General features: G+C 43.2%; 1 protein-coding gene across 1 annotated transcript; it reads right to left on the reverse strand.

The window, feature by feature from the left end:
• smyd4 (SET and MYND domain containing 4) lies at positions 1-4,329 on the reverse strand. Its single transcript, XM_030793080.1, has 10 exons — positions 4,196-4,329; positions 3,824-3,968; positions 3,369-3,458; positions 2,162-3,224; positions 1,563-1,826; positions 1,299-1,471; positions 937-1,072; positions 651-767; positions 380-503; positions 1-130 (listed from the first exon to the last, which is right to left on the reverse strand). The coding sequence occupies exons 1-10, from the start codon at positions 4,327-4,329 to the stop codon at positions 1-3; spliced, it is 2,376 nt and encodes a 791-aa protein (XP_030648940.1).
• Between the last annotated feature and the right edge of the window lie 7,839 nt (positions 4,330-12,168).

Genomic DNA, 12,168 nt, shown 5'->3' on the forward strand with positions numbered 1-12,168 from the left:
TCACAGTACACCTCTCAAACAGTCCTCCATGGCCTGCAGCTCCTGCAGCTCCTCACAGCGTGGACCGCAGTGCAGAGAGAGCGAGCATCGCGCTGCGGGAATGACAGACATCGCAGATCCGGCGTCCCCTCTGGAATGCCGGGGAAGGGCCGCAGGGACAGCCAAGGGAGACAGGGAAAAGGGACGGGTGACGCAGAATGAGAAGCATTTACAATGATAAAACACTGCTGAGTGGAACTAAGGACTTGAATCCCCCCCCCCCCCCCCCCCCTCTGCTGTATCCTCTATAAACTGAGCCATTTTGTCTTAGCTCGCCAGTTTATGAAGACGACAGCCTGCTGATAAAAGCTGTCATAGTTACGTTTAGTTTTGCTCTTACCCGTTAAAATGGAGCTGCGCTAATTTGAAGAGCTGCCGTCCCAGTTCTACGCTGTTTTCTCCATACTGTGAGCGAACTGCTTCCACGCTTCTCCTCAAATGGACCGCAGCCCTGCTCCAGTCTCCTGCACAGCCCAGAGTAACAAACAAGACTGTAATTACTGGCTGTTTAAAATAAAAATGTTCTGGCTTAAAAAGATTCTGTGGTAAATGCACATCAGCTCCATGCATTTTAAGGCTTTTGTAAAAAGAGAAAAAACTCTGGATCTCACCCATTGTGGCATAAGCTCGGGCCACTGTATCAGCCAGTTCACCCTGTAACGGGTGGGTCCTCTCCAGGATACTGTCCGCTTGAGCAGATGCTTCCTTCAAAATCCCAAGGGCCTCATCTAACACAGGGAGGGACAGCCACAGAGGGTGAGAAAAATGGACCTGATCAATGGTGACACATTCACAACAGGCACACGAGGCCAAAGGCTTGTTAAGGGCACACCCACTCTCTAAGTCAGTAAAGACACACTCTGATGCCACGGTTTTAAAGGTTCCTTCTCTCCTTACCCGCTCTGTCCATCTCTAAGGACTGCACCCCTCGATCCAGGTGATGTCGTATGCTCTGAAGTCTCCATTCCATGTCAGTTTTAGACACAAAGTGACCACACGATGACCGCAGACACAGAGAACCATCTCCATCAGACTGGAGTGAGAACAAAGAAGTAGACATATTTCATTAGCTCGGCTTTTCTCTTTCATAAAACAGCTAACACACGCTGAGTAAGATTACAAATTCATTCAGAGTGTTTAGGGACTGCTAATTCTGTTCAAGTGAAGTTGTAAACAGAGTGTTCAGGGACTGTTGATTCTATTTGTGTGAGTTCTTATTCAGAATGGTCAGGGACTGTTAACGGTATTCACAGTTCTACCTGTAGGGGGCCTTCACATTTAGAACATTTGAACCCCCTGGCTGCTGCAGGCTCTTGAGTCTTGCTGCTCGATCCGGTTTCGCGCTGGCATGCCTGGCACTGACAGTGGAAAAAGTACTGCTCCTGCAGGAGGTGCTGACGCTCCCAAACCTCCATTCTGCTGTAGTGAGGTCCTGAGGGAGAACAGGTGAGTCAGATATATGCTGAACATCATGTCAGATGAGACAAAGGACACTGCTCAAGCACAACCAACACAGGAAGTACCATAACAATGCAGTAGCTCCTGTCCTGCAGCGACATCTCTGGAGGTCCGGACGACGACTCTTATGCCTGGGCTAGTATGAGAGATCACGGATTTGGTTTCTGGACCATCAGAATCGGTAGTCTTCGAAGGTTCAGACGGTAAGTCAGTGGTAAATGTAAGGCTTGTATTTGGAGAACATGAGTGGTTCAGCAGACTGAGGACTGGGAAGATCGCCGTGGCGACCCGTATTTCCTGACTGGACTGCACTGAACTTCCTGTCTCATCTGTGAAATTGCAGAGAAGGTTGAGGGTGGGGAACGGGGAGAAGAAAAGAATTTAATTACTGATGAATCATACACAACCTTCACACTGTTAGCTAATGTATTCAGGCACTGAAGCCATTTTGATCTCTTCAGATATCTAAACTTAAAATGACATGAACCCTGATACGAAGCTGTTGAATGATCACTGTAAATAGCTAGCAGAATGCACATCCTGCTAATTCGCACAACAGCATGAAAAGTTCTGTAAGGTTCACTGCAGCTGCGCCATTGCGTAGGTTTTCTCAAAATGACAGTTTATGCATATGTGCAGCGAGACGCAAGCGGCACAGACAGACCTGAGACTCTTACTGTCCTGACGGCCTGAGCATTACATCTGAGCTGCATCATGTGTCTGAGTGCTGTAGCTCCCAGCATGGTCATCTCTGGAGCCCAACCTCCTCCCTGGCCAGTGGAATCCCATGACGCCGGTGGTGGCCCCACCTTTTGTAGTCTCTGATACAACACTCCCATGGTAACGGCCAATAGGAAGCGTAGGCTGGGTGCCTGTTTAGTTACATGTGGTAACAGGCTGTAGACGCCCAAATATGATTCGTGGTAACAGCTCGAGTGGTCGTGGCATTGACTGCAGGTGACTGACAGGGAATTTCCCCCAAAAGGCACCTCCGACGCTGGGCTCTTCTGACCACTTGGAAACTTTGTGCTGAGACCCTCCCCACCATCTTTGTCCTCATTTAAGAAGTTTTCTTTGGTTGGTTCGTGCACGTCGTTCTTTGGGGTAACTGCATTCCCTCGCGCTTTCTGGACCTCCTTCAACCCGGCTTTCAATGCCACCCTTAACGAGAGATGTGCAAGCACCCCCAGAGCCAAAAGCTCGCTACCGATTGGACAGTCCCAACAGTGGTATTGCTGCCACGCCTCTCTCTGGCATCTTTCCCCACAGTAACGGGCGTAGCTACAGCTTGCGCACGGGATGGGGTTCAGACTATGACTTAAACAGTGGTGACAGTGTCTGTCCTCTGTACCAAACGCAGTCCTTTTGGTGCGCTCCCCCTCGGTACATCTTCCCTCCCCAGGTATGAGAACAGAGCTGTAAGCTGTGTCCTCGAGTACCACCTCCCCTGCTGGTTTCTCCACTCTGGCGAGCAGGTGACGGCCCTTCCCTGGGTTGAGGCAGACAGACACGTCAGGGGATACGTAGGAGACCGCATCTGCCCCCTCCTCCCCCTGTGCTGTCTGAAAGTCTGTGTTTACCAAAACATTTTCTGTCCCATTCACCTCTGGATCCCGTCCCTGCTCTCTGAGGCGATTCAGACACTGAGTCCGTCTCTCGGAGAGTTTATGCCGAAGGTGACCAGGGTAGCCTTCGTCAAGAGCCCGACAGATGTCAGCAAGGCATTCCTGTGAAAAAGAATCAATCAAAACAATCACACTCCCATGGGATAATGCACATGACCTTATCTTGACATGCGCGTTACTAAAACTTTAAGAACTTTAAAAACATTTTTCGACTGTGGGACATTTAACTGGATTGTAGAGTCACACCTTATATAGAGAGAGATAGAACAAGGCAGCTGAGCGATTAGCATAGCACAGGGCTAACTGTTCTGTGCCCTTCGTGGCATGGCATATACCCTGCAACATAAAAGAAAGGGATATGGGGTTTCAATAACAACATTAAAGACATTCTTGTTTTTTTCTGCATTGTTGTGACTGCAGTTTATAGTGTGTGTGTGTGTTAATAAACTGAATCCCAGACAGCTTGTTTACTTACTGTCGCAGTGTAAAGCAATGTGAAAGACAGTGTCATTGGAATTCACGATCAGTGTTAACTGTTCTATCAACTCAAGACTGGATAAGATCCACTGCGAGAAACGATAAGGAACGCAAACTCATTTCAGTTACGAACATCTATGATAAAAGATACAAATACAAGTTTCGGTGTATAACAGTCGATGATAACCGACAGCTGGCTCGTAACGATATGGCATTATATTCACCTTAGAATAGAGTAGAGCTGCAGCAGCGTAATCCCTGGCTTTAAAGCTCCTATTGCCTTGCTCCCTGAACCTCCCTGCAGATTCTGGGGACTTCTGCGCACCGTAGTCCCCCGAGACATCTGTCAAAATTTCAAGGTCTTCTTGACTAAAAACGGGAGGGGGAAAGATGAGGGAAAATTTGCTCGATCCTCCACAGAGCACGATGAAAGCAATATACTTACAAGATGACAGGTGTATTCAATTGCTGATTATTTGTACAGCTTTTGGGTTTAAAACGTTTCAGCCTTGGCAACCAACTCAGCCACATAACTGGGAAATGCAAATGCTAATGCAACAGCGTACGATGGATCAAAAGATGCGTGTTTTACTAACTTTATTTGTGATAATCCAAACTGGAACATTTCATCAGTTTTATCAAGAACTGTGAAACTCTGTCTAGTCTCTGCACTTAGTCCGGTCCATTTCTGCTCAACGTGTTTCATCCATTTAGGACAGGGAAGATCCATTGTATGTTGCTGAGGAAACGTAGGACTGCAAACCTGGGTTAACCTATCAGGACTGCAACGAACAGCACACAATGACAGGACTTAATATTAAGCAACCTCTCATGAAGCAACCATTCTCTCATCACTTTACCTGGCTGATTTTTTCCTCAACACGGAAGTAGTTTCATTTGCTCGTGTACCCACTTTGCATGGCCGATAGCGTAGGACATTTTTTTGTTTTCGTTTTTAACTGTTCGAAACTGTTCCATTTGAAGCTGAGAATTATTATGCTTTACAGCTGCATCGAGTTATAGTAAATTAATTTCGAACCGAATCTGTAAAGAGTGAAAACCTATTTCTGTTGCTTTCATATTTCAACATCACACCGGAACACACATTACAGTCCGCGGAAACTCTCACCGGTGAATTCAGTTCCTTATCAGTTCACCAAGTTGCTTGTTCTATTTAATAATTGTCGAAAATCATATTTTTGAGAATGCAAAAGATGAAACATATGCACACTAAAATTCTCCCCATACTACATTCTCCATTTCAGTCAGTGCTGTGTAGTGTTACTGCAAACGTATCGTGTAATTAATCTGCTTGCGTAAAACACATACATTTAAGTTAGCACTATCACGACACGGTTATATCTCTTCTCATACTAACAACTTGCGCCAACATTTATTTACCAATATTTTAAAAGGTAAGACTGCGTGACAAACTGATCAGACATATGAGGTGTTTTCCCCCTCCTTCAGATGGCGCCATTCACACACTGATGAATTTATGTTTGCACATTTGGGTAATGTCACGCTTAATATGACAAATGTGGGCCGCGCGGCATTTATTTATTTATTTACTTACTTATTTACTTATGTATTGAAACTGGTTACGGACCCTGGAGACCTTTTCTTTACATCCCTTGTACTGCATCACTGTCTCAGCCCTCTGGAGGCTTAATTACTATGAATTTCAGCTGTTTATAAAGGGCAGCTGCTGTGCTGAGAAAAACAGGCTTGTCAAAGACACGGCTGTACTTTACTACGGAAAAAGACACAAGATGCCACACTGTTCCCTTTGCCTTCGCATACTAAGCACGCCAAGCTGTCCAAATAGTCACATTTGCTAAATTGCCTGGTATTTAACTTAATACAGAAATAAACACGTTTTAGCTGGATAATGGATGCGTTGGCTGTTAAACGGGTTATGGGGCGTTGCAGGTTTTGTTGGCAGGGAAATGGTTTCTTCAGATTATCACAGCGCTGTTTAATGTATTTTGCTCCATTGTATGACTGCAAATATTTCATAATTTGCTGTGCGTTTCCCTCACAGCACGTTGCCTCTCAGGCGCGTTTAAAAGGCAGATATTACCTTGATTACTCCTCTATCTTCATTCCCTCGCCTTAGACGCCTATTCAGTCTGGTCCCATCTACGCTGTTTGAAAACAAATGGACAGGAATCCTGTACCGCTACTTCGCTCTCCTAACGCCTTCTCCTGGTACTGAATACTACATGCATATGAATATTAATGGTCAATTAGAACTTAAAATAGCAGCTTCGTCTGTGATTTCCTTTGAGACTGTGGGCTATTCATCACACATCTTATTACCGTACTGAGTTTGTAATGATCTGTAACGGGAGTTGTACATGAGAGCGCACTCAGAGGAGTTGCGCTTGCCATGCTGATGTCCCCATAGTGCGGTACCATGCCTCAGTAATTCAGGACAACTTAAGTGTCATGCATTTTTTATGCCTTTCTTTCTTTTTACAGCAGGATACTGTGAACCACAACACAAGATCTCTCTCTCTCTCTCTCTCTCTCTCTCTCTCTCTCTCTCTCTCTCTCTCTCTCTCTCTCTCTCTCTCTCGCCCTGGCAGATGAATACTTCAGTGCTTGTCTTTTTGGACATTTTCTGTCCCTTTAAGCTTGCTAAATTTGTGGCTTTTAGCTTCACAGTGGTTTTATATGGTTTGTTGTTCCTTTTCACTGTTTTGACTAGCTCATCTTCCCTTTAACTGTGAGGTAAAGGGTTCTTCTAACAGAGATTCAGATGTCTGATTGTCAAGTAGCAGTAGCTCCATGACAGTGGAGTTTCTCTTTGCGGAGGGCCGGGGTTGGGGGGGTGTCATCATAAACAAATTAACCATAGCAGTTATGTCAGTAGTGGCAGTAATAACATAGTGTTAAGGAAGTTATCAGAACCATGTGCATTCAAACCTCTGGCCAACAATTTACAGCTGATGTTTGCCATGAGCAAAGCTCTTACACCCCAGGTTACTCCTGACCACTGTGTGACCTCTGACATTTTCCGCAATAACTGTTAAATCACTGCAGCTGAGTAACTTAAGCTTGAACTAAATGGGCCAAATGGTGAGAGAAGAGTGCTCTGACATAACTGTGGTGTGTGTGCCATTGAAGATGTCATTAATCTCTGGTAGGAAAATGCCTCCATTTTTCTTTAGAACACAGATGTCATCTTGGCCTTGCTTGTTTTTTGTTGTTTTTTTTTTGTTCCTGTGTTTATTACTAGATTCTTCCAAATTGCAGTCAGACTTTTGTGCTCTCTGCAAACAGTCAAATATCCAAGATATTTATTGAACATTTTAGTAGCCTAAATATGGCCTTAGCACCAATCTCTGCATGTCATTGAAGACTGTAGTAAACTCTGGTTAAACTGACAACATTGCTCTTCACTCCAGTGAAGAACATGTAAGATATCATTTCATCTTGGAATTTCCTTAAGTCTGTGTTCTTTAACTTAATCTCGCTTTGTGTTTGGGTTCTAGACTTCCTGCATCGTCAGACATCGCAGAAATCACACCATCAATTTTGCTGTCAACACCACAGTTATAGAGCTCATCACCAACAGCAATGAGACTGCCTATTGAGGGAAAGTGAGACGGTTTGAGGTCTGGTGCAAGGAAAACAACCTTTCCCATAATGTCAACAAGACAAAAGGCTGATTATTGACTTCAGAAGTTCCCAGGTGGCTCACACCCCTCTGCAGACCAGGGTGCCATCAGTGGAAACAGCCTGCAGCCTTAAGTTTCTGTCAGTGCACGTTACCGAAAACCTCCCGTGGTCCCTGAACACCTCCTCATTATTGAAGAAGGCAGAGTAACACCACTGCTCCTTAAGAAGTCTGAAGAGGGGCTGGTCTGCACACAGCCATCCTCACCATGACCCCCCCCCCCCCCACCTCCAGCTTCTGTGGGTACTTCAGGGAGAGTATACTGACCTGTAGCATCACTGTCTAGTATGGAAACTGCTCTGCCTCAGACCGACAGGCACTGCAGCTGGTCGTAAAAACTTCACAGTCTGTTACCGGGTCAAGTTTTACTACCATCAAGGATATCTACACCAAACGATGTATGAGAAAGGAAGGATTATCGGGAAGGACTCCTCTCGCCCTGTCCATGGACTGTTTACACACCCTCCCATCTGGAGGAAGGTTTCGTAGCGTCTGGGCCAGATCCTCTGGATTCCTGAAAAGCTACTTCCCACAGGCCATCAGATGATTGGCCAACGGCCTTGCCTGATATCCCACTCATACTTGAATCTACTCCTCATCCTCATCAACTGGGCTTTACCCACTGCACCTAGTCACTGTATGTGAGAGACGTTATATTTCACCTCATATGCACAAGGCTCTTTCATTGTTCACATACTGACTACACTGTGTACACTGTTATCTGCTGCTAAGGAATGCCCTTACAACTACAGCTACTGTGTATTTTCTATTCAGCACTTATTGTTTATGCTCCTTGTTTATTGTTATTGTTTTGTGCCTGTTGTCTGTTGTCCATTATGTGTATTGTCTTGTAATTTATTGCATGTATTGATTTTTTGTACTGTTTTTGCTTTTTCGTTCTGTCTACTGCTTCTCTGCGTTACATGTAGCGCCATCTTTCTGCGTTTCAGATCTCTCGATGTTTTGTTCCTCATTCAGTATCTTACTGTGATTAGTGGAACGGCAATCAAACTCACTCGCCGTGTGCTGCCATGCTCCACTGAAACCACACGTTTACAGACCTTTGCAGACTGACACTGACATTATTATGTAATATTCAACACCATACAATTACCATCACATAGAATTCACATAATTACTCACTCAGTGTTAAATCAACTTGAGACTGATAAATTAACACCAAAAACTTTTTTTTTTTGTCAACAGTGTTGATTGAACATTTACAGGGTTAATTTAACACTGGCTGTTCAGAAAACGCTGTTCACAACACAAATATGGAATTCATGATACTTTGCTCAATGAATGATTTAAAATATGAAACTCAAAAAAAAAAAAAGTTGGACACTCACAGAAAAGGATCTGCCCATTATCTGTGTGAGGGCCAAATCCGCCTCAGCTCTGGTGATTAAAAATAGATCAAATCTTGTTGTTCAGAATGCGCATTGCTATTCCATGATCCATCCGAACTCTCACAAAGCACACAGGGCTTTTCTTTCTTTCTTTTCTTTCTTTCTTTCTCTTTTTCTTTTTTTTTTGTCTTCCACAGCTTCAAACAGCAAACTGACATCTTGTAGCTGACTGCAGCACCTGCTGCCATCTGCCCAAACACTTTCCACAAAAAATAGATAGATAAATAAATAAATAAATAAATAAAATAAATAAAAATAAAAAAGACAGAAGCGTTCACCGTTGAAATAGTGTCAGGACACATTCCGAAATAACACAGTCTCCACTTCCCTAATGCTTTTTATCCTGTCAAAGGACATCACTTTGAATAATGCAAGACAAACAGAGCACAAGAATCTGGTATCACTGACAGCTATTTAAACACACACACACACACACACACACACACACACACACACACACACAAACGCAAACACGCACACACACACTCTCTCTCTCCCTCTCTCTCTCACACACACACACACACAAACGCAAACACGCGCACACACACTCTCTCTCTCTCCTTCTTTCTCTCTCACACACACATACACAAATACACATCTCACAGTTGAAATTCCAGTAGTTGTGGGTTCTCTGGGGCACTGGTAAATTTAAATGGAAATGAAATCAGTTCACTTCATTTAGAGAATGACCTTACTTTATGGCAGGTCTCACAGCTCTCTTAGGCTTAGCTGAGGAGCTGTGCAACAGCAGGGGCTCCTGGGTAATACACAGTCCACACACACACATCGACTGCTACTGCGGCAGCCTTTGTTTTTTCTTTTACTTTTTTTTTTTTAATTTTTCATCTGTTTTTTCACTGTTTCCTATTAAATCAGCATCTAATGGGGTGTTACTTCCCAGTAATCAATCTCAGCACTGTTTCTCACTTTGGTCAATTACTTCCTTTCTTTCAGGTATTGGAAAAAACACAAAACACCTTGCTTCTCTTTTTCTTTTTCTCTTCTCTTTTCTAAAGACTGGATTTTTAAATTGTATTTTTTAACTGATCAGTCTGGGTTGGTTTATGATCAGTGTACTGTTATACGAGCTATGAATTAATAAATGCAAATATTAAAAAATTAAATTTTTTTTAATGTACTGCAACAGAATTTAAGACTGTTCCCATAAATTACATACAGTTCTGAACTTCAGAAATTTGAACACTTTTCTAATTTTAAACATTTCTGCTGCTAAAGCAAACAGTAATGTGTTTTGTGTTTAGCTTGTTTGTGTCACATCATCATCATCATCATCATTATCATCATCATTATCGTCAACAACAACCATAATAAAAACACTAATAATAATCTGTTGCAAATTTATCTTAATGACATAATGACTTAACAAGGCCTTGCTTATTCAAACTTAAAGCAATAATTCATGTCATGAATGCAGATTCACTTTCCCTGCAGGCTCCTTCCTTGAGAGTAGAAATACAGAGAGGGCAGAAAAACACTGAGAATAGAATTGCAGTGAGAATAGAATTGCAGTGAGAGTAGAATTGCAGTGAGTGTAAAATTGCAGTGAGAGTAGAAATACATTAAGAGTAGAAATTGACTTCTTTGGATTAAGCTTATCCTGCCATTTGTTTGTAGCAGATTAATTGGTGGTAAAGCTGATGCTACAAAATTTGATTTTTTTCTCTCTACCTCTCAGTGAAAGCAAATGAGTCGTTCCTAATGGAGTCTGCATTTAAATTGGATAACTAGTCAGTTTCACAGTTACTCAAGCATGTTTTGAATTGAAGGGCGACCTTATTTTGACAAAGCATGACAATCTAATCACAAGTTAAGATTGGATTTTAGCCTCGTAGCCTCAAAATTATTGTTATCAGTCTATTAAGTATACTGCATGTCAAAACAAACACCCAGGGTCATTGACAAAGTGGGGACAAGCTGCAGTGGAGCGAAAGGTCTCTCCTTTGTGTGTCCTGCTCTGTCTGATGTTGTGGAGAGGCAGAATGCAATGACCTGAATGACAAGTAGGCAGAAGGAATGAGATTTGAACCTGTATTGCGTCTTATTAATCTCAGATAGAAAAAAATTTGGTTTTGAGCAGATGAACAAATAGCCACAACCACATGGGGGTAGGTATTACACTGCTATTTCACTGTTAGCATGCTCTCTCTCTCTCCCTCACGCACACATGTACAAGATGAATGCTCTCTTATTCTCTCTCTCTCTCACACACTCTCTTTCTCCCATTCCCTCTCTCTCTCTCTCACATGCAGGCACACACACACACACACACACACACACACACACACACACACACACACACACACCAGTTGATCACTCTCTCTCTCTCTTCCTCTCTCTCACATGCACACACACGCGCACACACACACACACACACACACACACACACACACACACACTTCTGCAAGGTGATCAGGACCTTGTGTACCACTTTATCTCATGTGCCGTGTCTCGAGAGAGTTGATTTGCAGTTAAACTGAGAGTCTGTGGGCCGTGAGCGGTTAATCCGGGGTTTAGGGTCTATGGGCTGTTTGATTCAAGTTTCTGGAGTGTAAAATCTGATTTGCTTTATTGAACTACGTGACCTTGACCTGGACGCCAAAGGAAAGTTTACTCACAAACTTTGTGTGTTTTTTACTGCGACTTTCAAACACAAGCTAATCCTAGGGGGGATAACATCAAACAGTCATCCTTAACCGCTCTCCATAGCTCTCCTTCATTTAGTTGGGAACCTTTGGGAAGCTCAGTAAACATGATAATGGACAGAGCAGTATATTTCATTTGTTTTGAGATGGCCATAATTTTTAGATGATGAACAACGTGTCTAGCCGAAAATCTACACGCTTCATCTGATGACTGTTGTATAATATTTAACGAGACTTTCTGTGACTCTGTTTCTGACTGAGGAACCGATGTTGGGGAATGTTCTTTTCAGTCATGCCTGTGTTCGCCGTTACAGACGCTTGTTAGAACGACTCAGGGGATCAAATCATTTATTCATTCGTTTTTGACAATGAAATCTGGCATCTCAGACTTTCGAAAGACTCAGATCTACAAAACGGCAATTATGAGCTGCACTTATTATGATGTTTTTTTCATTTGTCGCAGACAGATCCGTTTCCTCTCCGTCACATTTCGTCAACGTCTTGAGTTTGAGTGATTAAAACAGCTGTGGAAGAATGGATATCCTTATTTCTCCGTTTTCCAGCTCTCAGGAGAACGTGCCCAGAAAAGTTGTGTGGAAACTTTCTGACAGGGAGGAACTGATTGCCGACTTGCTCGCTGGTTGTCGGACAACACCGCAGGGGCCTTATAAAAAAGACCAACACTGTGAACATCCAGGGTTTTAATTTCAGATTTGACCCTCATCCTCCACATGGAAAAGCATATGACACATCAGAGTGTAAATGTGAGGGAGTATAAATGTACTTTACCTGTCAGTTCTCCACACCGTTGG

Source organism: Chanos chanos, chromosome 15 (assembly GCF_902362185.1).
Source record: "Chanos chanos chromosome 15, fChaCha1.1, whole genome shotgun sequence".
Lineage (NCBI taxonomy): Eukaryota > Metazoa > Chordata > Actinopteri > Gonorynchiformes > Chanidae > Chanos > Chanos chanos.

Bases quoted from the DNA above. Each gene is read 5' to 3' on its own strand.
- smyd4 (XM_030793080.1), bottom strand. From the start codon at position 4,329: ATGGATCTTCCCTGTCCTAAATGGATGAAACACGTTGAGCAGAAATGG. The intron at 768-936 runs GTAAGGAGAGAA...TCCCTGTGTTAG, and splicing joins CTTAGAGATGGACAGAGCGG to ATGAGGCCCTTGGGATTTTG. The intron at 131-379 runs GTAAGAGCAAAA...CCGGCATTCCAG, and splicing joins GCGCAGCTCCATTTTAACGG to AGGGGACGCCGGATCTGCGA.